The sequence below is a fragment of the Aulonocara sp. 'chitande type north' Nkhata Bay genome, linkage group LG7 (genome assembly GCF_057382095.1).
Source record: "Aulonocara sp. 'chitande type north' Nkhata Bay isolate Kocher_YH1m ecotype deep benthic linkage group LG7, A_spYH_male_GT1.1, whole genome shotgun sequence".
Lineage (NCBI taxonomy): Eukaryota > Metazoa > Chordata > Actinopteri > Cichliformes > Cichlidae > Aulonocara > Aulonocara sp. 'chitande type north' Nkhata Bay.
In genome coordinates, this window is record NC_141350.1 from 1748965 (window position 1) to 1773569 (window position 24605).

Here is a 24605-nt window from a genome sequence, read left to right on the forward strand (position 1 = left end):
AAATAGAATACAAATACAAATACTATATACAACTGAGTAAAAATACAACGATGACAGAAAGGATTATTGCACTTAGTATTATTGCATATGTATGGATGTGTGTGCTTGATCAGTTAAAGTCTTTATTATGGAGTCTGACAGCAGTGGGGAGGAAAGACCTGCGAAATCTCTCCGTCCCACACCGTGGGTGCCGCAGTCTCCCACTGAAGGAGCTGCTCAGTGCTGTCACAGTCTGCTGCATGGGGTGGGAGATGTTGTATGTATAATAACAATAATAATAATAATAATAATGATGATTATAATAAATTATGACAGTAGGTGACGATATGCTTCGTTAATATTTGAAACTAGAGAAGAAGAAGAACTTCCGGGAGGGATGCGGGATTGTCCAATCACGATCGACTCCAGAAGTGCCGGTCGGGGCAAATAATGTACTTGCGTGCTGAAGAAACGGAGTAACAGAAGATAACTGTAAATACATTCACGCGTGGAGTATAAACAGGACCGTATTTTCTCCCACCTCACACAACAGGTATGAAGTGTAGTTGCTTCCAGCCGCGTCATCAAAATGAACTTTTTGAGTTAACGCAACACTGAGCATATGTAAGAATAATAGCAGCTTAGCATGCTAGCTAACGTTGCACAGTGTAATTCATTCTGACTTGTAGCTACATGTTAGCATGCTAACGAAGCTTAGCCAAAAGGACAGCACTACAATAAAATAAAATGAATTCAAACATGTTTTTATCGTGATTCACATCACGCCACTTCACAGCAGCCGGAATTAAGTTTCATTTGAAACTGTACATTTTTGTTGCTGTTCCTAAATCGAGTTTATAGCAACTAAGCTAACACCACAGCGCTCCATGCGCGCGCTCCAGGTGTTGCTGTCAACTGTCCGAAAGCTCACAGCTGTATGTCCTTATATACATGGGTGTTTATGTTATTCACAGTTTGTATGTTATCGACTAGGCCTAGTCCTAAACGTGTTTTGTTGTTGTTGTGGCAGTTCTCAGCTATATTACGTCTGAAACGTTTACGTGCTCACTTTACGTTTACTTCTGAATTTGTGTAAATCTCCATCCACGCAGTTGAGGAATTGCAGTACATTTTAACCCAGTCCCTTCTTCTAAGGATTGAAAATGAACAACAAATAATACATACAAAACCTTTAGTCGGTGAGGTACAATGTTGATTAGGTTTCTAAAATAACAGCAACATATTTATGCAAAATTGTCCAGGCCAATTATACCTTTTTCCCCCCAAAAGGATGTGAGCACCCTAAAATTATAGCTCCCCAAACCACTGTACACTAGTCATCTCACCTCTGATGATGTTACATGTAAATATCTTCATTTGTTTCTCTATAGCAGCATGGATACAGAGGGATTTGGGGAGCTCCTGCAGCAGGCAGAGCAGCTGGCTGCTGAGACCGAAGCAGTGTCTGAACTTCCTCACGTCGAAAGGAACCTTCAGGAGATCCAGCAGGCGGGGGAGAGGCTTCGATCCCGCACCCTGACCCGCACCTCCCAAGATGCTGCAGACGTAAAAGCGTAAGAAATATAAGATAGAACTTTATTATTTTTCCTGAGGGAAATTCTTGTGGTTTCTGTTATTGCACAGTACTATAAGAGTGGAAACAAAAACACTTAGTAGTCACAGAGTAAACCAGCAAACAACAAAATAAAGCTGAACTATAAAATAACAAGATACAACCAAGAACGGTATGAAATATGAACATCAGTATGTGCAGATAGGCAGAAAATGTCCCACTGTTAATCATAATATTACTGCTACTGGCAAAAATGGTAATTGATAACAAATGAATGGTTATCTATGTGTACAAAGTTGTATAAATAAAGTAATTAGATCCCAATACCAGTAAAGAAAGGGACGGGCTATTAGGGAACTAAATTGGTGGTAAACAGTCACACAAGGCATCAGGTCTAATTTTTAAAGATCAACATGAAAAAAAGAGCCTGGGAAGAGTTCCTTTTTATATATAGTGGTAAGAATCCTACTAATAATAATACACGTTTCACAATAACAGACTTAGTATAACAGACAGATTTAGTATAATCTACTGCAATATATTCTCATGTAAATAAAATGTAAAGTATAAAATCATTTTTCATTTGTTTCCCATTAATCTCTATGATAGACACACTCATTTCTAAACTATATGTTTGGTTTTAAAGATTTAAAGAAGATATTCCTTAATCAATAAGCTTGAGTGATATTTAAAGGATTTAATGTATTAGTTTTAAAACTGCATTGATATTAGATTGAAATTCTCTCTGTGATGTATGTGATGACACCTGATCTGATGCGTAACAGTTCACATCAGTGGTTTCTGTAACGGTGGTAAAGCGTTCTGCGACCTCTAGTGGTCACGTGGAGCAACTACAGTTATTTGTCAGTCAGTTCTTCATCACCTTTCTGTTTCACCTCAGGTCCATCCTCCTTGGTTCCAGAGGTTTAGACATCTTCCACATTTCTCAGAGACTAGAAAGTCTCAGCGCTGCCACCACGTTTGAGCCCCTGGAGCCAGTCAAAGACACGGACATACAGGTAGGGCTGCTCAATTAATCGAATTGTAATCTCGATTACGATCTGGGCTTTCAACGATCATTAAAAATGACTGAGCCGATTATTAGCCCCTCCCTCGTGCTTTACTCTCGCGCTGCTCCGTGTGGCATATCGAGCGCACCTCTCTGCATTTCGAACACGTGTCACAACAATTAAGAGCACCGGTCTCCAACCTTTTTTGCGCCACTGACCGGTTTATGCCCGACAATATTTTCACGGACCGGCCTTTAAGGTGTCGCAGATAAATACAACAAAATAAAACTAGTACCGGTACCGAAAAAAAGAAGATTTATTCATAACACACGTGAAAAGACCCAGGAAAACCGAGTTAACGATAAAAACGATAACAAAATAACGCTGAAAACCGATAAAAACCCTGAAAAACAGACATTTCACACCTGAGCCTCAACTCTCGCGGCCCGGTACCAAACGACTCACGCACCGGTACCGGTCCGAGGCCCGGGGGTCGGGGACCGCTGATTAAGAGGACCCGAGGGAAGCTCGGAAAGCTGAGCAGAAGTTATTTGGAGAGGAGAGTGACTGCCGTTGGTTGAAAAGAGGTAAAAAAACTTCAGTGGTGTGGAAACATGGGCTCAGTCAGACGTGGATCAAGTAGACACAGTGTGTAAACTTTGCTACAGTGTAGCTGCACCACAGAGCAACACTGCAAAGCTCACTAAACACAGATGTTTACATTTTTCATTTATTTCTTATACTGCAAACATTTGCACTGTTATCAGTATTTGCACTGTTTTATATTATTTTTTAAAGTCATTATTCAACACATTGTTATTGTTAAATAAATATTGTCAAATAATCGAGATCTCAATTTCAGTGAAAATAGTTGTGATTATCATTTTTGCCATAATCGAGCAGCCCTACATACAGGTACCATAAACTAGCTGCTAGCTAGCTGCTAATGCAGTGTTTTTAACCTAAATGAACTGGTTCACTAGAGGAAGACTCGCTTACTACTGAGAGCACTGAGAGGTATTTTGTGGAGTGAAATAAGAAATATTCCATTGACAGATGGTAAGAAACTAGTACCTAGTCTTTTAATAAGCATGTGCATATTTCACTGCATTTAGAAGTGAGGATTAAATTTGTTTTGTGGCTAAGGTCTGAAAGTAATTAACTGTAGATAATAAGTCTGCATTTTGTCCCCACTGACAAGATAAGCCTGATAAAAACTGAGCAAGTGTGAAGTTTGTTAGTTAAAGGCTGAAAATGTTGAAATTTATAACTGGAGGCTGAACAGAACAAAGATTTAAGAGATAACAGAAATAAGTACACAAAGCCAATGAGTTAATTATTCCAGTGGAAAATTGGGTTTGCTGTGTGACCCACAGGCTCTGTTTTTGTGGACAGTCAAGAAAAATGACTTTCATGGAAAATCTCATTGGTTTCAAGGTCACATTGTGCTGTTTATTCTCTTTAACTTTGAGTTTTGATCATATTTTCTTTCTGCACATTCATTAGACTGTACTTTACTATATGATGACATGTATCATCAGTCACACTAAACTACATCTGTGGAGTTGCACTGAATTAAAAAAGCTTTCACCCATGTAAAAGCAGTGCATGTCACATAATGTATAGATGTGGCTCTGGAGGTTGTGCTGTGACTGAGTGCGTGTACACGATTGTAGAGCTGAACAGAATTAATAGCATTTGTGATGGATACATGGTTGGCATGTTGTCGCATTTAGTCAGGCGTGAGGAGGTAGTTGTGTTATGTGTGTGTGAAACTGTCTTGTAGTTTGGCAGGTTTGAGCGTGAAGACGTCTGATGGATTGCCAGAGGCCATGCTGCTCTAGTAGAAGTTGGTTAGATCTGAAGATTATGCAAGTTATGGAGAAACTGTGATGCAGGGAGGTGGAACAAAGTGAGCTTATCGTGCGCTTCTGTCCTTTGTTTTAGGCTGGAGGCTCAAAGCTGCATTTGCTCCTGTGGTACACGTGAATCTTGAACTGTTTTGACGGTATTGGAGACAGAAGGTTTAAATGTAAAACAAAGGTTCTGTTAGAAGTCTGAAAGTGCAATATCAAAGTTGCCCAGTATTCTTTTAATGTTGAGTACCAGACTTTTTGCTCCCTGAGTGCTCTCTCCGTCCCTTATTCCCACCCTGCTTAATCCTCCTGTATTGGTTACTTATTTCTCTCCACTGTATCTGTTCTCTCCATCAGGTTTCCACATACATGTGCCACCACTCTATCACCCTCCTTTCTTATCTCTGTGGTTTTTTTTCTTCCACTGTTGCAGTCCAGCCTCTTCTCTGTTTCATTGAAATCTTCTTTATTCTTATTGGTCGGCCAGATGTATCCTGGCCAGGGTGGGTTTCACTCACTGACTGGAAAAGCACTTAGCTTCTGGCAGTGTGAGGGTGAACGCGCGCACACACACACACACACACACACACACACACACACACACACACACACACACACGAGCACTCTGCCTCCCTGCGATTGCTCTTCTGGGTCTAGAAGATGACATTGCATTACGTTTTATTTCAGGAGAAATTTTCCACAGCTGTTTCAGACAAACAGCTGCTCAGTTTAAACAGCCACATTACAGGAATTGGTCAGATAAATGGAAAGTCAGCTGAGATAGTAGTGTTGTATTGGCATTTACCTAATGGGCCCTGCGCTGAGCATATTCAGTATAAATAATTATGATCAAAAATGGAAAATTAATGGAGTGCACTGTACAGTTTTTCATATGATACTGATGCTGCTGTGGGTATCTGCTGATGCCAAGTAGTTATCTGATACCAGTGTTAAACTAATAAGCTGTATTCCTCCTCTGGAGCTCTGCTGCTGAGGCATTGTGAGGTAAACCCAGAACAGCAGAGAATTGAAAAGATCGGCTCCGTAGATCAGCTTGTTGAGTCAGGATTGGACTCCAGATGTCAGATTGTTGGATGCATAGACTGCACACAGTAGTCTTTCATATATATGTGTAATCTATAAGCACAATATAGGATGATTTCTGGACAGCCAGGCTAACTGCATAATGGAGCTTAAACAAAGTCTTCACCATCTCCATTAAGCCTCTGTTTAGTGGCGCAGTGAGCCTTTGCCAAAAATAGTTGTTTACTTTGGTCTTAAATCGTAACGTTGTGATGCTCTACTCTACCGTCCCCCAAACTAAAGGTAAATCTAGTCTTTAGCAGCATCAAAAAGATTCATGTTTTAGCCTTTTTAGTTGCTTTACAACAGTTTAAGCTAATCTAGGCAGACCAAGGTGAGTAGTCATTTAGAAAGCTGTCTGCTCCCCCATGGGAAATTCTCTTTTAATGAAGATCATAACGTCACATACACACAGTTTGAATTTAATTGCAAATTGTGACTAATTGTGAACCTCATTTAACTGGGCGTGTTTGGCTCCATGACAGTGTGCCAAAAATGAAGCAGAATTTCAGCCAGAATAAGGAAACAACGAAGAAATGTAGTTTAAATTTGAACCATTGAAAAGAGAAACTGAGCTCAGCTTTTTTTCCCCTCCATTTAACTGATGGCAGTCTCAGCCACTTTATATCATCAAGTATACACAAAGGAGCAGAGAGGTTATTTGATCATGATGACGATGATAATGAAGAAGGCATCACCAAGAAGCTGTTTGATGCACTTTGTTGAACAGCTGAAAGCAAACAGCCTTTCCAGAGTATTCTTAACACACAGACTCTACATTTGACCTGCAATTTACGCTCAAATGCACTGATGTAGTCGCTCAAATCTTAGTTACTTTGGAAAGAAAGGTGGAAATAATGTCTACTGAAAAGAAATAAATGGTTTATTCTATAATTACACAGCTGGTGCAGTAACAGGAGTATTCTTATTAAATATTTAATAAAACTCTGAAAGACTGTAGTAGTTTATATTTGCAGTACTTACAACACGTTTTCTCGTCACTGTTACAGTGACAAGAACACTTTCTTTAGGGCCGCGTTCGCTCTTCAGTCATCATCGTTAGGGACTCAAGCCTTTTGTGTGTAAATGCTAACATATGCGTTTGTCATCGCCACTTTCAGGACCTCTGTCACGTTCTCGCGCTGCTCAGTTCAATCTCACACCCAAATGTTCTTCTTTAAGATCAAACACACATTTCAGCACCACCTGTGTTTGTACGTGATGGAGTTACTCAAATGGAAGCATCCCCGAAATCAGTGCACATTTTTGTTATTTTTTAATTAGCTTTGATTAATTAGGAGTGAAGTTTAGCTTTAGTTTACTGTTACTAAAACTTTGATCTTGTTGCTTCCTTTCCTGTCACGATACACTTTATATTAGACTTTTTCTTTGTCACAGTCTCACAGCAGACTATTTGCAGAAGTTATTGTTCGTACAGATGCATTCCTATAACCACACAAAGGATGTAGCCTGTCTATATTTAACTAACACCCCAGATATTATCGCTGCACATGGACAGAGTCTCCGTTTTTACAATCACATATTGTTGTGTTTCATCTGCAGTCTGTCAATGATTTTATTCATCAGCCAACTTTTCATCATCAGTTTAACTTTCAATTTAAATCTACGCTTTACATTTTCCTCGTTACCGTTGCTGACTCACACATGCATGTGCACCCATGGCAACCCTGAAATCAAAGAATGTATCCAAATGTAACCGAGGACCTCTAACGTGTGCCTCGTGCATCATCCATCTGTGCATCCTCGCTCCTCAACCAACCCGACCTCAGTGCGTCAGATTGGGTTTAATTTGGTTTAAGGGGTGCGAGGCAGTAGAGGCTGCAGTTCTCCAGGATAGACGGGACACAAAGGAAATGGAAAATGTGCTGTGTTTTTATGAGTGTGTGTGTGTAAATGTGTGTGTTTGCGCATGAGTGAGCTGGTACATGCCTCTGCGGCTCACACACGCGTGCATGTAGAGGGCAGTGGTGTGTGAATGATGCGCCTGTATATATGCTGAAGCGCTCCTATAGGTTGTGGCCGTATAGCTCGTCTTAGATTTTGGGCTTCGTGGACGTCGGAGCTGCTAGCAGGAATTAGCATGTTTTTAGATTGCACATACTATGGACAACTTCATATTTAGTAAGATTATGTGGTTGGTTAGATGAGGCTGAGTCTGTTCCAAACGTGAATATATTTACATCTCATGTTTAGGGTCTTTATCAGAGTGCAGTCTGCTTACATGTTTTTGTTTCCTGTGTTCCCATCAGTGCTTACAAAGGATTAACAGGAAAGGATTCAAAATCAAAGCAAAGCAGAGAAAGAGAAGAGATCACATGAAAAGAGCAGAAAAATGAAACTGTAGAAGTGAAAGGCAGAGAGCAGAGCGGGTAGAAAAATGGCGACCGGCTTCAATATTTTTCCGTCTCCCTGTCCTTGTCTCACTTTTCACTGTTCCATCTTTCTCTGCCAATGCTCTCTTTCTCCTTTTTCGTACATCGCACTCTTTCTACGTGCTTCTCTGCTTTCATTTTTTCCCTTTCTCTCTTAAATTGCATATTTTCACATTTTTCTGCTTTTTATCCTTCTCCCATTTACATCCTTTCTCTTCCTCTCCTGTTCTTCTGCCCTCCCCAGCCCTTAAACACACACATATCCCTCAGCAGTGATGGCATGCGTTCAGCGGACGCAGTTGGCTAAGCCCAGAGCATCTGCTGAGATACACGAACGCTCCTGACATAGCTTCACACGATGTGTGTGTCTCTCGTGCACAAGCCTCGTGTGCTGAGATTGCATGCCTGTGTGTCAGGCGCTATCGATCGCTGCTGTATACGGTGTCTGAACCGTGTATTTATGAATGAATGTGTAGCATAGATTTGTCTGCACGTGGTTGCGTGCATCCCTGTCTGCTTGCCTGCACACATGAATCCAGTCGTGTGTGTGCGTGTGTGTGAGAGAGAGACTATGTGCACAAAACTTCCGGAAGTGCATGGATTAACATGCCTGAAGCTGTTTGTGTGTGCACGTGTGCACTATAATAGACAGACTGCATATAGGAATACCCCCCACGCACCCACCAACCCATCCCCTTTCTCCCTATGTGCCTCCCAAACCCTTCATTAACTAAACATGACCCTTAAGAGCATGATTAGCCTCATTTCGAGACAGGATGTCGGAAGCCATCAACCGAGGGGGAAAAAATCCATTACTATAATTGCATTGAGCTGAAGGAGGGAGGAGAGAAGGAGGGAAGAAAAGAAGGATGCATAGATGGATAAAAAAAGAAGAAAATGAGTGGGACTGAGGGAGGGCCGTCAGAGATGCTAGGACGAAGTGAGAGATGGAGAGAGAGACAGAGGATGGAGAATGGCTGTTTGGGGGGGTGTCAGCTGATGGCAGGAACTGATATTCTATATGAATCCATAGTTCTTTCTCGCGGGTTCCCCCTGTGTCTGAGCGCTCAGTTGGTACAGCCCTCCGACAATAAAACAACCTCCAGCGAGTCTTGATGTGGCACTTTCACTCGATTCTCCGGCTCACGCACCAGAGTCACTGGCCTGCTTTGAACGGGGAAAAGGCTGCGAGCGGACCGCCATGCCGGCTCGACGGGGCACAGGGAACACGCCCCAGCATGGCGGCCGCTGCTGCTGCCCTGGCACAGTGACACGGTGGGATGGAGAGGCGAAGAGACGATGCAAATGTCCTGGGCTGTCAGAGCCCACGTACCTAGGCTCAGACAAAGAACTGAAAACCAGTTTTTTACTTTTCCTTGTCTCATCCTGCCCTCTCGTCTGTCTGCCAGACAGGCAGAAAGGCTCTCCTCATGAGTGAGTATTGCATATACATACACGGATACACACACATATACATGTACTCACTGATGGGTATGTGCTTTGTGCGTCTTACTTTTTGTCATGTCTTCTCTGCTGTGCTACAGTGTGTGCGGACATACATGATGATGGAGATGATTGAGTCATTTGTGAATGTGAGGCACTCTGATCATTTATACTTACATGTTATAAATGTATGTTATTCATTTTCTTTATTTCTATTTCACCACACAGGAAGTGAAAGAGTGAAAGGGTGGGGTTTCTCTCTCACACACACACACACACACACACACACACACACACACACACACACACACACACACACACACACTCAGGCAGGCAGTGGTCGGTTCATTCTGTCATGGTAAATGTTTTTGCTTTGGTTCATAATGACTTCCACAGTGAGGCTTTTCCCCGTCAGCTCGTTGAACGTGCCCTTCTGTAACCTCTAGATTCCTGGAAATCACACGTTTCTGCGTCGGCTCGGTATCTTAATATTTTTCGTATAGTGTCATAAGCATGAAGCTGGCTCAAAAGAGTGAAAATTCAGATGTTCTGATTTGAATGAGTATAAAATAAGATTACCTTTATGCGTAGATGGCGTGACTGTCATTAGCAGTGGAGACGGGGGCCTGTATGCCAGCACAGAGATTTAGCATGCGTACAAGTTTGAAGAGAAACCTTTTTAAATATCACATTTATACTGTATGCTAAAATGTAGTCATGTTTCATTTTGGCGTATAGAAAATAATATTTTTAGAGTCAAATGTGCACCGATCTTTCACATTATCTCCATACTGTCGATGAATTTGGAGACAAAGAATGGAACTTGGATCATTTGTATTTATATTTGAAGGCCGACTTGTCCTCGCCTTTACCTTTCTTCCCACCCCCATCAGTATTTCCTGATTTATCAACCATGATCAAATAATTTTCGGTGGCAGTGCTCCTCTTCCTGTAGAAGCTTCTGGGCTGTCTGGCCAGCAGGCTGTGGGTGTTCACAGCAGGTTGCAGATCTCTGAGGATACACAATACAGGGGTGGGGCAAAAGAAACGTGCATCTTTGATACGCCGATACCCCAGTGCTCAGTGCATCATCGAGTGTGATAAGCACATTTATTAAAATGTGTTTTTTCATCTTTCTTACTTCTAAACGCTTCAGCGTTGCTTTTTTAAATGCGTTTCTCTATTTCATGGTTATTTTTACAGTTTGGGAACAAATACGAGGAGGAATTAAAACATTGGCAGCGATTAGTCAGCGCGAGACGCCGGTGTCTGGGCCTGAACAACGTGCCAGATCTTCGGACTGTGTAGTGCTGATCAAAATTATAAGGAGGTTATATGCGACAGCGATGCTGTGCCTGCCTGCGATGAAGCTTCAAACATTTTAAGGAGCAGTTACGTGAAACTGGCCACCCCCTGTGGTGAAGAGGGAAACAGTGTATCCAGCTACCAGCAGTCCTTTTTATCAGATATCTAACTGCTGTAATATTCATATTTGATTTAGTGATTTATCAACCAAAGCCAAAAAGACAGAAATCATTTGCATGTCAGATAAATGGGATTGTTGGCCTCAGCTTTTGGCTAACTCATCAATTTACACTTGGCACAAAAAGTAATGTATAGGCCAGTGGTTGGCAGCACTGATAATGACATCAGTCACAAATGTTTGCCACCTGCTGAAGGAAAAATGACGAGGCAGTTCCCCCTCGGTGCCCAATGTACCGCCGTAGTTTTAGATGCTTTAAGCCCCGCCCCCTGCCTGTTTCTGTAAGGATCGTCAGTCTCATCGCCTTTTCTCCAATTTACAAGAACACTTGGAGTCATCGCAATCAGCCTCTGATCTGTGAACGTTTCATTCTGTTCTCTTCATTTTTCCAGTGCAGCTCTCCTGCGAGTGTTGACCTGAGCTCTTCTTTGGTTTGAGTGGTTAAATATAGACCTATTGTCAGCCTCTCCTGGGAAAGTGAGACGGGGAAAAAACGAGAGAGGGACAGAGCAGGAAAGGGAAGCTAAGGGTAGCAGGGATGAGCTGCTGCTATAAACGGGCTACGTTGGAGTCGCTTCTTTTCTTTCTTAATTACCAGAGTAATGGTGTTGCATGTAAGTTCACTAAGTTTACCTTTAACTTGGCTGTCAGCCGTGCAAACACCAGTTTTTCAAGTCTTTAATTTGCAGTGGATAATCTGTCATAGATAATTAGATTTTCACACAGTAATACGAGGAAGTAAATGATGTCTTTCTCTGTCACTTTACACTGACCTGAATGAATGCTGTGGCTTAAACTCAGTGACGCGGTACTGACCCGTTTTAGAGGAGACGCAATCCATTACAGTTTAACACGACAACGTCTCTAAAAGTCAACTGTAGCACAAAACCAGATTAGCCACTGGTTATTTTCCACGTAAACTCAAACACCTGCAGCGACTGCAGCAGGAAACGTTTCTGTCCTATTTTCTGACCGACCTCTGCATAGACTTTTTTTGGATCTTGACATCATCTTTTGTGACGGGAACTCTTCTTCTGCAGCTTTGAAGATGTCACAATATAAGTAGTTTCAGCTGTTTCCAAGATGGAAAATATGCTAGTTATAAAGATGTTGTTTGACAGACTGTAGAGTGCCTGAAGCGAAATAAAACCCAAAAGATATCAATACTGCTCCACATGTAGTGTCAGATGTTTAGTGTTTGCAAGCCCAGAAATGATTAACATGGAGAAATACAAATACTGATAATCAGTTACTGACATGTCTGTGGTGGCAGGTTGTGCTATTCATAGTCAAATTTAGCGTTCTGCACATTTTCATCATGCATAGCTAAGCTGTAACTTACTCTTGAAAAGACATTTTCCTAATGTTTAGACCCAAAGAGCCAACAGAGTTGAAATACTGTCATAAATCTACGGAGCTAAATAGTGAAAATGAATATTTCAATGTTTTCAAATTTCTTGCTTTATCTAAGAGTGCACCTACATGGATTTATAGTAGCACGTTCTGTTGGTGCGTGTAGGTGTTTGCCTGTGCTACAACCCACGCAGACATGCTTTGCGGACAGGCCGCAAATCACACACAGGTTCAACTGTGATTGGTTGAAAAGTGAGGTCGTACATAAACGGGAGAAGTGTGAAAAAGCGTAAAGAAAATATTTTCAAACATCGGCATGAAAAGAGCAGCGAACATTTCTCTGCTCTTTCTGTTATAACTTCTCTCGTGTCTGCGCGGGTTGCGTGGGACACTGCCCCCTGGTGACGGTAAACGGCAGCAGCACGTAGACGTCAGTCTGCTAAACTGTCGGTGGGCTCATCGCAGAACCAACGCCACACCGTGAAAAAGCCAAAAGAGATAAAGTTCTGTGTGCGTGTCCAAGAAGGCTGCAGTATTACAGGAAGTACAACTATACGATTATATAGGGCTCATTTTTTCTTTATAATAAACCTTCTGAACATTTTATGTGTCTGTTTTTATTCTCACTGGTAAAAAGGCTCACCCACAGAGTGGTCAGCAAAAATCAGCACGTAAAATCCAATAATCACTTTCTTTGACTGATCCAGTTCGGATCGGTAACCTGTGGTAAGCCTGCTGTACCTTAGTTGTGAGTTACTTGATGGTATTTTGTTATTGACAGTTCTTCAGAAAGGTGTTCATGCAAATTGCCCATTTAGCGTCAGGCAGAGGTGATGTGTGTGTGAGCTTGTAAAAGGAAGAGGTAGAAATTGGACTGAGCTAAGCATTTGGACATAGACGCACATGAGAGGACCGGAGTGAATTCAGCTTCTTAAGAGCTGAATAAACCGTCCTTGGCTTTGGAAACTAGCTGTCTCTGATCAACTGCTTGCTTTTGGGGGTTTGAGGCTGAATTATCCTGCTTGCTTCAGATTTAAAGTCAGACAATGTCACCAGTAAATGATTATTCTGTTATCTGACAAAGGGAACAACCTTCCTCCAGTCTAAGAAGCTATTATGGCAGGGCTGCACGACTTGCAGTTATATAAACCTAAAAAAGCAGAATAACTCAAGGTTAGCGGCAGTACTTACCTGCACATGATAGAAGTGCACCTTTGCATTGACAAACGTGTTAATGTAAGCCAAAGCCAACAGGAACATGATGCACAGTGTGTTCATCACCGTGACTCCTCTTCTCCCCACATCTGTCTGTGTGTCTGCAGGGCTTCCTGAAGAACGAGAGGGACAACGCCCTCCTGTCCGCCATCGAGGAGTCTCGCCGCAGGGTCGGTATCTGTCCAGAGTCTCGTGGCCTCGCAGTCTTTAGTCCTGCAGTGTAGGAAACTAGTTCACAGGCACTGTTAGAGTAACGCAGGCCTGCAGGGCGCACGTCCGAGTGCGATTATACTTTTTATTCTTTAGATGATTAAAAAAGAAGATGACATAATTAGTCCCAACAGTCACAGACAGTGTGTGTTTGTTTGTCATATACCGAGGTTTACAAAAGCATTCGTTTCACTGTCTCGTAGCATCAGCACATCACAATACCGAACACTTAAAAACGACATTTTTAGTCATTTCTGCTCGCTGTGATCTAAAAGTCCTTCTGGTGTGAACCTTTGGGGAATGGTTCTGAAATGGCTTCCCTGATGTGCAGAGCTAATAGGCCCCGCGTTTAATTAGCTGCCGTTCCCATTATCTGTCTCCGCTCCCCGAGAGAGGAAAGGGACTTATGTGCAAGGGTGGGGAAAAACAAATGCACTGAAGATTAAAAAGAACGTGGGTGTTAGATGTTCCTGCAGATTTTTATCTCGTAGCTTTAGTTTTGACATCAACATGAAAAGCAGGGCAGGCAGGCATGTTACAGTAACCACTGGAGCTGCTGCATGCTGTGTGCTTCTAAAACCAAAAAGGTATTTGGGCAGGAAAAAGCCCCGATAACAGAACGTAATACATGTATAACATGAAACTGCTTTTTTAAATTGTTAAATTACTGCGATGTGTCGCTGACCAGGAACGTTTATACTTACGATTTAAATACAATTTTAATATCTTTTTAGACTTAATGCCGTTTTTAAATTGTTTAAAGCTTTGACCAAGTTAACCCAGTAAATGGTGGCTTTAGTCTAGATTTGCATCTCCCTAAGCTGGAGATTCAATTATCTCGAGTTCCCATTATCTCACTTTGAAGTCTCTGTGGAGGGTTAAAATAGACGCCACCGAGTCCTGGTGGACTCGTCTTCACAGGGGTCTGCTGTTAAATCCAGTTTAGTGTGTGCGATGTTCGTCTTACCTCGTGGATGTGGATTAACGTACTTGTACTACAAGGACAAATTATTTTGCTCGTTTCTAGCGCTTCTTATTTTTTGTATGATGGAGCTCAGTGCAGACCCCTCCACTCATCCTGCCTGGCAAATGCATTGTTTTAGCTCCTTCAACTTTAAGGTCATCTTGACTTTAAGCCAACTTATTTGTGATTTGCTACCACTCACAAACGGGAGGGTTTGAGTAGCTGGTGCTTGGGGCAGAGATGACCATGTTAAGGACAATCCCCTGTTTAGCATCTGTAACACAGCTTGACCCCAGTGAACTGTGTTTTTCTGCACGCTCGAATATGACTGGAGGCTTGCTTCCCATCGCCGTTTGTTCAGACGTTCCTGCTGGCTGAAGAGTACCATCGGGAGTCGATGCTGGTTCAGTGGGAGCAGGTGAAGCAGAGAGTGCTGCACACGCTGCTGGGAGCAGGAGAAGACGCTCTGGACTTCAGTCAAGACGTGGAGGTACGGGACAGGGAGCCGTATAGGTGCTCATGGTGGCACCTGCACATTGTAAATGAATTTTGCAGCAGCGAGTCGGTCCATGTTTGTGTCATTTTTAATGCGTTCATGAATCTGTCATTTGTAGTTATGAACAATAAATTCAGAGGTTGTGTCTCAGTTAACGTGCAGGTGTGTCAACAACACGGTGGATTTATTAATCGTGACCTCGTTTGAGTATGAAGGAAACATTGCTGTGTGGAGATCAGAACTGTCAAGTGCCGCATCGTTCCCGCTTCATTAGGTCTTACAGATAGCATCATTTTTGTAACACAGTTAAACTTCTTGGACTGAATATGTCTGCTTCAAAGAGCATGTCAGGGCTGTGACGCCACACACTACCTGTCTACCTGCTCAACTAAAACAAACAAGCTAGCGTTTTCATCTCAGACTCAGAAACACTATTTTTATCATCACCCTGAGCAAGAAACAAAAACAAGACTTTGATCTTATTGTGTGGGATTGTGTCCCAGCGTGTGTCGAGCAGGCGGGCAGTAATCAGTCGGGACAGGACGTCCTCCTGTCTCAGACTCTCAACATGCAAAGTAATGAGCAGCAAAAGTTCTCCTGTTTAGACACAAACGTTTCAGCAGCACGCGACTGATCTACTTCTGTCTTTGCTTACCACCTGACCTGCGGTCCATTACAGCCCAGCTTTGTGAGTGAGGTGACCGCTCCAGGAAGAAGTGCGCTGGACAGCGTGGAGGTGGCCTACGGACGCCAGGTGGGTCCCCGATAGTCTAATTATTTTGGTGTGAAAATTTCAGGTAAATGCACACAGCACATCAACATTCCTGTTTTATGCAAATTACCTTTCAGTGCATTCATATTGTAGCATTTTGCACAGCAGGTTATTGTTACTGAAGCATTTTTATATCAGGTTAACGCTGCAAAATCTGAATGCAAATGTTACTATAAGGGAAATACATTTTTAGTGGCACTAAAATGTGTTGTGCTAATGCCTAATAATGCCTGTTATTTATTGCTTTTTCTTATGTAATAAATGCATAGAAGAAGAATAAACGTGTATTGATTACATACTGGGATCTAATGAAGGGGAAAAGGAGGACATCAGCAGAGTGTGTTTTAATACAAACAGCGCCGCAGAGCTTGGTAGCAATAATAATAATAATCATCTCTAGCTGTGTTCTGTTAAAGACATGAAGCTGTCGGCCGATGGTTTGGTTGAAACGGGGTTACAGCAAAGCCTGGAAGCTGCAGATCAAACATATGGATTAATTGTTCTGCAGAGGGGGCGCGTGTCCCCGCCCCAGCGCTCCACCCAGCATCATCCAGGATGACCTTCTGTCGCTTCCACTCGCTGCACCACATTTTATTACTTCGACCATGTGTCGACACATTGCGTGCGGCGTCGTTTGTCTGATTTTCGTGATCCTCTTTGACGACCTCGTCAACATTTTGATACTTTTCGTGCTGTTTTTTATTGTGAACCATTTCACTCGGTGGTCGTAAAAAAAGGTTCATTTTTAACCGGAGGCTAAGTTTATATGAAAGTTTTGACATTTCCTTATAAAACGAGCATTTAACAGTTTGTGGACCTGCCTCCGTTTTGTTCTCCGTCAGATCTACATTTTCAATGAGAAGATAGTGAACGGTCACATTCAGCCTAATCTGGGAGATTTATGTGCTTCAGTAGCAGAAAGCCTGGACGACAAGGTAGGAATGCTGATCTCTCACTGATGTATCAGCCTGAAGTTACTTGTTACTGACAGATGTAACAGATTACTCGGTATGAACGCACCTTTCTTTCTCTCTCGTTCCTCCAGAACGTGTCAGAGTTGTGGCTGATGGTGAAGCAGATGACAGACGTGTTGTTGGTTCCAGCCAAAGACACTCTGAAGAGTCGCACTAGTGTTGAAATGCAAATGGCCTTTGTGCACCAGGCACTTGCTTTCCTTGAGAACAGGTAGCCGGTCCTGTTTTTGTGGATACATGCATGGATCTACAGTTTGCTGAAATTAAGCTAGAATGAACCATAAATATTGTGTGTTAGCCCTGCGACAGACTGGCGACCTGTCCAGGGTGTACCCCGCCTCTCGCCCTATGACAGCTGGGATAGGCTCCAGCGCCCCCCGCGACCCTGAGAAGGATAAGCGGAAGTGAATGGATGGATGGATGGATGAACCATAAATATGAATTCTGTCTTTCCCAGTTATAAAAACTACACCATGGTGACTGTCTTTGGGAACCTCCATCAGGCCCAACTAGGAGGGGTGCCTGGAACATACCAACTAGTGCGCAGCTTCCTCAACATCAAGCTACCAGGGCCTCTGCCTGGCATGCAGGTACCACACGTGTATACACTGTTTAAATGTTTGGCTAATAAAGAAAGCCTGCAACACGCAGCTTTATTTAACTTTCCTACAGGCCTCATCACTTTTTTAAAAATTGCATTGGATTGCATTTTTATTATTTCCACTCCAGTCGTTACCTGAATAACACACTCATTTGCTTTCCTCACTGTTGCAGTAATACTGTCTGTGCAGGGTGACCCAGGCTTGGTGCATGAGTACCTAATCAGAATAATCTGATGGGCTGATCAGAAATGTCATTTATATTTAAGAGTTTATCTTTTCTTTGGCATTCATGCAGTTGGTCATGCACACCTGTGCTCTAAAAGCCAGCGACTGGTAGGTGCAAACGGTTTAATTTCCCACCGTTGCTTCACTGATTCTTGATGAGTCTGTTTGGCTGACAGGTCACATCTGCAGTGCGAAGCTCCGACCGTCTGAAGAATTAAGCAGTGGCTGCAAAATAAATAAATAATACGACCACTCTGTTCAATTTGCACAACAGGACGGCGAGATAGAAGGCCACCCGGTGTGGGCTGTGATCTACTACTGCCTGCGCTGTGGCGACCTGCATGCAGCCATGCAGGTGGTGAACAGAATGCAACATCAGCTGGGAGATTTCAAGACCTGGTTTCAGGAGTACATGAAGAGTCCTGACAGACGGTGAGCTCCGCTCAGCTCATTCTCATCCTCTGCACACAGAGAAGTCCTGAAGGTCAAACCGGTCTTATCGCGCTTCCCGTTTTATCTGGTTTTCCTCTTTAGACTTTCCCCGACTTCAGAGAACAAGCTTCGCTTGCACTACCGCAGAGTGCTGAGAAACTGTGCCGATCCATACAAGAGAGCTGTCTACTGCATGATTGGGAAATGCGACATCAATGACAACCACGGCGAGATAGCAGACAAGACTGAGGACTACCTCTGGCTTAAGGTACCGTTCCCCTGGTTTGCTGTTTTTGGGTTAAAGGCACGATTTCCTGATCCTGGTCGGTTAGAGATCATCGTCCCAGTTTGATATCTCGGGGCTGTGCTGCTCCCTTGCGTAATGTGCGTCGCGTTGTGTCCCCACAGCTGAACCAGGTGTGTTTCGATGATGACGGCAGCAGCTCTCCTCAGGACAGACTCACCCTGCCACAGCTACAGAAACAGCTGCTGGAAGACTATGGTAGGGGACTGAAATTCTCCTTCAGCTCTCGAAATAACTACAAATATATGAACTTGAGTTTCCTGAGAATTGCGGTGCATCACATTGCCTCTCCACCTTCCTCTTTTTCCATTATCTCTTTGCCCGAGCACAGAGGAACAAGCACAGGCTTGCACGGCCGAGCTGTTTGCACCTCCCGGGATGCAGATTTTATTTGGGTTACTGTTTGCTCTTTGCCTCTCGTGCTGTTGTGAGACTGCATCCATGTTTGTGCGGACACGTAGAACGCAGGGTGACGGCGTGCACACGGACGACCGGTCCCTCGTAAGGAGCGAGTCGTCTGAGAAACAAAATCTTAAGTTAAATTTGAGTCCGTTAAAACCTTTTTAACTACATCAAAATGAGTTTCCTTGAGTGCTGGTTTGGTTTAAGCCGTTAAAATGTTCAAACAGACGTATTAGCGATGGTGCGAGCACCTCTGTGCACAGAGTCGAGGTGCACAACCTGTAATGTGTGTGTGCTGGTGACGAATCACAGCACGCTTCAGGATTTGCTTCATCAGGTGATTATTGTTGTCAGCGTCTCGTTGTGTTCTTACATGATGTCAGATTCACAATCTTTAAAACATCATATAGATGTTAAATGCTAAACATGTGACATCAGTAACATCGGTGATCGTTAAAGAGAAGTGATTCATTTTCCTGTGTAACTAATCGCTCGATGAATATTTCAACTGTTTCCTGCACATGAATATTCTCGCTTCTCTTTGCTGTACCAACAGCTCGAAGTACTACCCTCCCCATAAGCCTCAGCAGCTGTTGCCATGGACGACGAGCCAAGTGTGACTCAGAGCTTCGTCATAGTCGGCAGGAACAAAAGTTCACGAGTCTGTTTGTGAATTGATTTCTTTTCTGTAACCTGGAAATGTGGAAATAGCAGCAGTCGTTCATCTTTGTGCTCATGATGATGAGACTTTCCTGCTTTGGAAGCGCTACAGCTACCTGCATCAAATTAACCAACACCTACCACCACATCTCCACAGGCTTCATCAAACACCGTCAGCAAAGCTCCTCAGCTTAAAGCAGGGAGATGAAAATGGGTCAAACGCCGTTAAGAGTGCCCGAAACAAACTGGGCCGAGTTTATGTCTCACCATAATTAATATTACAGCGAGAGACTCGGGGCACTTTTTGGGGCATGCGTGGTGTTGAGCACGGAGCTGCACACCAGAAAGCTGAGAGCAGCCTTAAAGAGAGCTGTGGGTCAGCTGCTCACGCCTGTGAACAGGCACCAGCAGACACGCTTTGATTCTTCATCCAGAATCGATTTAAAGTAAGACTTCAACATGTCCGGGACACAAGTGCAAGGGCGCGAGGAGGCCTTCCCTCCCACAGACGGACAAAAGCACAGCTTTCTCCCTTGGGTGTTGCCTTCTCCAGGCTGATCCTGCTCTGTTCAGATAAGACTCGGAGCTCTCTCGTACTCTCCCTCTCTCTGTCCATCTCCCATTTTCCCGCCCTCGCTGCTCGGTGGGAAGCACAGCCCGGAGCCTCGTTCTGCTTTCTCTCTCGCTGCCGCTCGCCTCCCTCGGTTGTCTGGCACAGCGTTCCTCGTTGTCCTCCATCTTGCTTCACAGCAGGACACGAAGCCCAAAACCCGTCTTCATTTCTCTCACACGCTGCCGGGCTCGTCTGCTTTCCTGCAGCCCCGTCCTCTATTATCGCCGTCCCACTGATTTTTGTCCTTTCACATTCTTTGCTGTGCATTTCTTCTTTCTCTTTTCTTGTTTGCAGCGCCCTCCCCCTCTCCCCCCTCTCACACCCACACTCCTATCTCTCCTCCTTTGTCCTTTTTATTCCCTTCATCTCCCCCCTCTCTCGCCTCCTCTCTCCCTCGCTCTCCCGTTTTGAACTAAAACGCTGGGAGTCTGCGATAAGGCTGTAAAATGGCTGACATGGTCCACCCTGCTCTCCTCCTCAAACTTTCAGCCAACAAGAGGATTAGGAATTATAATTAAAAAGTAAACTTGATGACTAAGTACCTGCACTCAAAAAAACGTCTTTAAATTTCTCCTCCCATGTTTAAAAAAGCCGGACGTGGCCATGTGCACAGCTCTGTGAAGCGCAGAGTTTCTGTCTGAGACGGTGAAACACCCACACAGGTGACTTCCATCCATCTCCGCAGAGTGATCGGAAACGCTCGTTTACTATGTTCATGTGGATGTGAGCAGCACGACCCGTTTCCTCCTGAACTTGTTTGCAGGTTTTGGTCACAGACACTTGATTTTCCCACCTGCCGTCTTTATTCCGCCTCTTCTCTGCAGGCGAGTCCCATTTTTCTGCGAGCCAGCAGCCCTTCCTGTATTTCCAGGTGTTGTTCCTGACGGCTCAGTTTGAGGCGGCGGTGGCTTTCCTGTTTCGAGTCGAGCGACTCAGGAGTCACGCCGTGCACGTGGCGTTGGTCCTGTATGAGCTACGGCTGCTGCTGAAGTCCACCGGTCAAAGCGCTCAGCTACGTGAGTATCACCTTTATTTTGTAGGGTAATGCACATGCATATTCTATTTCCTGTCGATCTCACTGATCACATCGTCCCCGCAGTGAGCCAGGAGCCCGGTGACCCTCCCATGGTGCGTCGGCTCAATTTTATCCGCCTGCTCATGCTCTACACTCGCAAGTTTGAGTCCACGGATCCACGAGAAGCGCTGCAGTATTTCTACTTCCTGCGGTAAACACATTTCTCGCCCTGCACCACACACACGATATGTTGTACAGCTCCAAGTTTAAATTCATGTTTCTTCTTTTTTGCAGCAATGAAAAAGACAACCAGGGCGAGAACATGTTCATGCGCTGTGTCAGCGAACTTGTCATTGAGAGTCGAGAGGTGGGCGGCCCGTCTTACTCTGTGGTCGAACGTTAGCACAGAAGCTTTGCGCTGGTGACAGATGAGCTGATGTTGAACATCTTAGAAGAGCAGAGCTGGTTCACTGTGCTTCCCGCGGGGCAGATGAGACCTGCATGATTCCCGGTGTTGTCCTCGTTAAATACGATTGGCTCTGAAACAGCTCATGTGTTTAAAAAATACTTAAAGAATATGAAAAATAGGTATATGTTAAAGCAACGTTTGACAAATGTTTGTAATAAAAACAGGTGTGAGGAGCATGGAGTGAATTTTAGATTCAGAACAATGTGTTGCTCTGTCTGGTTTTAATAACTCATCTCTCCTGGAAAACAAGTTTACATGTGAACTTTGACGATGTTGCATTCATGTATTTATTGTCATGTGGTGATTTGTACTTTGTCCTCTTTTAGTTCGACATGCTTTTGGGCAGATTGGAGAAGGACGGCAGTAGGAAGGTAGGACGATGGACACGTCTCCGATGTCTCGGCTCACTGTCATCTGGTCGATGGTTATTTCTATAACCTGCCTCCCTCACCTACTGTCTACCCATGTCTTCCTCGTCTTGCTTTGAATTTCTCTTCCCTGTCCCTGGGGGGGTCCTTTGGCACGAGTCCCGCATGTCTCAACACGCCCCGTTCAGCAGCACTCGGTTCTGCTGTCTCGGGTCGTCCCACTCACGACTGACAATGTTAAATGCGTCACGGCGCATCGTTAGATGTGCAGCTTCTGTATTAACGGCTTACTTAAAAATATGCATCGACTTATTTTGATGGACAGTCAGACTTTAAGGACGGGTTTTATTTTGTTTGAGTAACACAATAGAACAGAAGGCACATTGTTACTGTCAGGACTGCACCTCTCTCAGCCTCACGCCCGTCTCCCATCCTCTCCTGTCTAGCCCGGAGTCATAGATAAGTTTGCTGGGGACACCAGAGCTATCATCAGTAAAGTGGCTTTGGAGGCCGAGAACAAAGGTCTGTTTGAGGAGGCGGTCAAACTGTACGAGCTGGCCAAGGTGAGCAGACCGTGCACTGCGCAGTATCTCTGCAGAGCTGTCGCTTTGGGATTCGTTCACTTTACGTGTGTCTCTGCGTAGAACTCAGACAAGGTGCTGGAGCTGATGAATCGGCTCCTGAGTCCCGTCATCGCCCAGGTCAGCGCGCCTCAGTCCAACAAGGAGAGGCTAAAAAACACCGCCGTGGCCATCGCCGAGAGGTAAGGACACGGACACGCCGTGCGCTGGTCAAAATCTACACACGCACCTCCGTAACCTTTTCTTTTCCCTCTGCAGGTATCGCTCTCAGGGCGTAGCAGGAGACAAGTCGGTCGATAGTACCTTCTACCTGCTCTTAGACCTGATGACGTTCTTCGACGAGTACCACGCGGGGCACGTCGACAGAGCGTATGATGTGAGTGCAACTCTGAAAATGAACAAACAGACATGAAGGGAGACGCACGCGGCCTCGTCACATTAACGCTGCCTCTCTCTGTCAGGTGATGGAGCGCTTAAAGCTTCTTCCGCTCAGTCAGGACAGCGTGGAGGAGAGAGTGGCGGCTTTCAGGAACTTCAGCGATGAGGTGTCGACTCGGTTCTGGACACCAGACACAAAACCGATACTCAGTCTTTATATGGGCTCCACTTCTCTGCTTTCTCTTTATTTAAATGTCGTTTTGTTCCTCCAGGTGCGTCACAACCTGTCCGAGGTGCTGTTGGCCACCATGAACATCCTCTACACGCAGTACAAACGCCTGAAGGGGGCGCCAGCCGGCACACCGGGACGGCCACAGAGGACAATGGAGGACAGAGACACGGTGAGGGAATGAGCACAGCACTAAAGATGTGTGTTTATAGGTAGATCTGAACCTAACGCATTCTGTTTTTATACAAAGATCCGTTTACTTTAAATATTTGAGCTGATACGAGCACATTTAGTGGCAAACTGAATATATTCATGTGACATTTTTGGCAGAGTTTCTCGTTCGTCCCTTGTCAGTACGTCTCCGTCGCTCCTCTGGATTCTACCTTTTCACTTCTACTTACATCAGACATAGAAAGCCTGGTGACCCAGAAGCTTGCTGACTGCAGCTGGTGTCTACAGAAGGATTTTAGGTTGTGTCGAGCCGGCTAGTCTATGCCCAGCACGCTGGTTGTTAAATATTCTGTCTCACTGATGCGTTATGTTAACACGCCATCTCTTCTCTGAACAGCAACTGCGCGGTCAGGCCAGAGCCTTGATCACCTTCGCTGGCATGATTCCCTATAACATGGCCGGGGACACCAACGCGAGACTGGTGCAGATGGAGTTACTGATGAACTGAGACGCACACACACACACACGATGAGCAGAAACCTCTGGGAAGACCGGCTCATTCACACGCTCACCTGCCATCTTGTTGTGTAAAAGCGGCGGCGTTCATCGCCATGTTGAGCCATACGTTGGTTTTTTTGCTCATCTGAAATCCTGTCAGTCTGTTTTTGTTATTTCCATTGTTTTGTTTCATATTTGTATCTGTGATGATTTAGAATAAAAAGTTTGCTTTTCGTTCGTCTTTTTTATTTTGAAACATTTTATGTTTCGTTACATTTTCTTCCTTTTTTTCCTCATTTGGCTTCATTTTATTTCAGTGCTACTGTCAAAGTTGTGACAATATTATGATATATGTGTTTAATACGGGAGCCGTTACACGCAGGCTTGAGCACATTAGTCATCACGCACCTATATTAACTCGCACAAAGGAAATACTGGAGAACACATCCTGAGAGTGAACTCGTCTAAAACAGAAGGTGCAAACACTTTTGTTTTTTACCCAACAGACTCGAAATGCTCCATGTCCCCCCTGAGGGAATAAATCAGGTGAAATCTAATTGAATCGTCTCCCTGGGAAACAAAACAAGACCGTTCCTCTCAGCCTTACGCAGTCCCGAGTGTCGCAGGCCATAGCCGTGCCGTTTCCACAGGCTGTGGAGCGTCCTGTCCCCTGGCAGATGGTTGGTTGGCTCAAGCTCAGCTATCGGACTTGGGGGGGATATTTCTGTTTCCATCAGAGGGGAAATCAGTGGAACAAAACATTTTACCGCACGCTGCAGAACGAGTGCGTCCTCGTGATGCTCGTTCCTTGTGCGTATTTTCAAAGGAGGTAGTCTTAAACTATTTTATTAGTA

General features: G+C 44.3%; 1 protein-coding gene across 4 annotated transcripts; it reads left to right on the forward strand.

The window, feature by feature from the left end:
• Positions 1-374: 374 nt before the first annotated feature.
• nup93 (nucleoporin 93) lies at positions 375-23985 on the forward strand. Of its 4 annotated transcripts, none has more exons than XM_086297913.1 (22): positions 375-532; positions 1371-1553; positions 2454-2571; positions 13496-13558; positions 14924-15052; positions 15738-15812; positions 16673-16765; positions 16876-17015; positions 17262-17394; positions 17906-18063; positions 18166-18331; positions 18472-18565; positions 20867-21058; positions 21142-21268; positions 21352-21424; positions 21853-21897; positions 22341-22457; positions 22539-22657; positions 22734-22851; positions 22937-23020; positions 23126-23254; positions 23651-23985. In XM_086297913.1, the coding sequence occupies exons 2-22, from the start codon at positions 1375-1377 to the stop codon at positions 23759-23761; spliced, it is 2463 nt and encodes an 820-aa protein (XP_086154039.1). In that variant the 5' UTR covers positions 375-532; positions 1371-1374; the 3' UTR covers positions 23762-23985. The 4 variants fall into 4 exon arrangements, with proteins under 4 accessions (XP_086154039.1, XP_086154040.1, XP_086154042.1 ...); XM_086297914.1 differs by having other exon boundaries at positions 384-532; positions 1374-1553; XM_086297916.1 differs by lacking the exons at positions 375-532; positions 1371-1553; positions 2454-2571 and adding an exon at positions 9017-9328.
• The last annotated feature ends 620 nt before the right edge of the window (positions 23986-24605 follow it).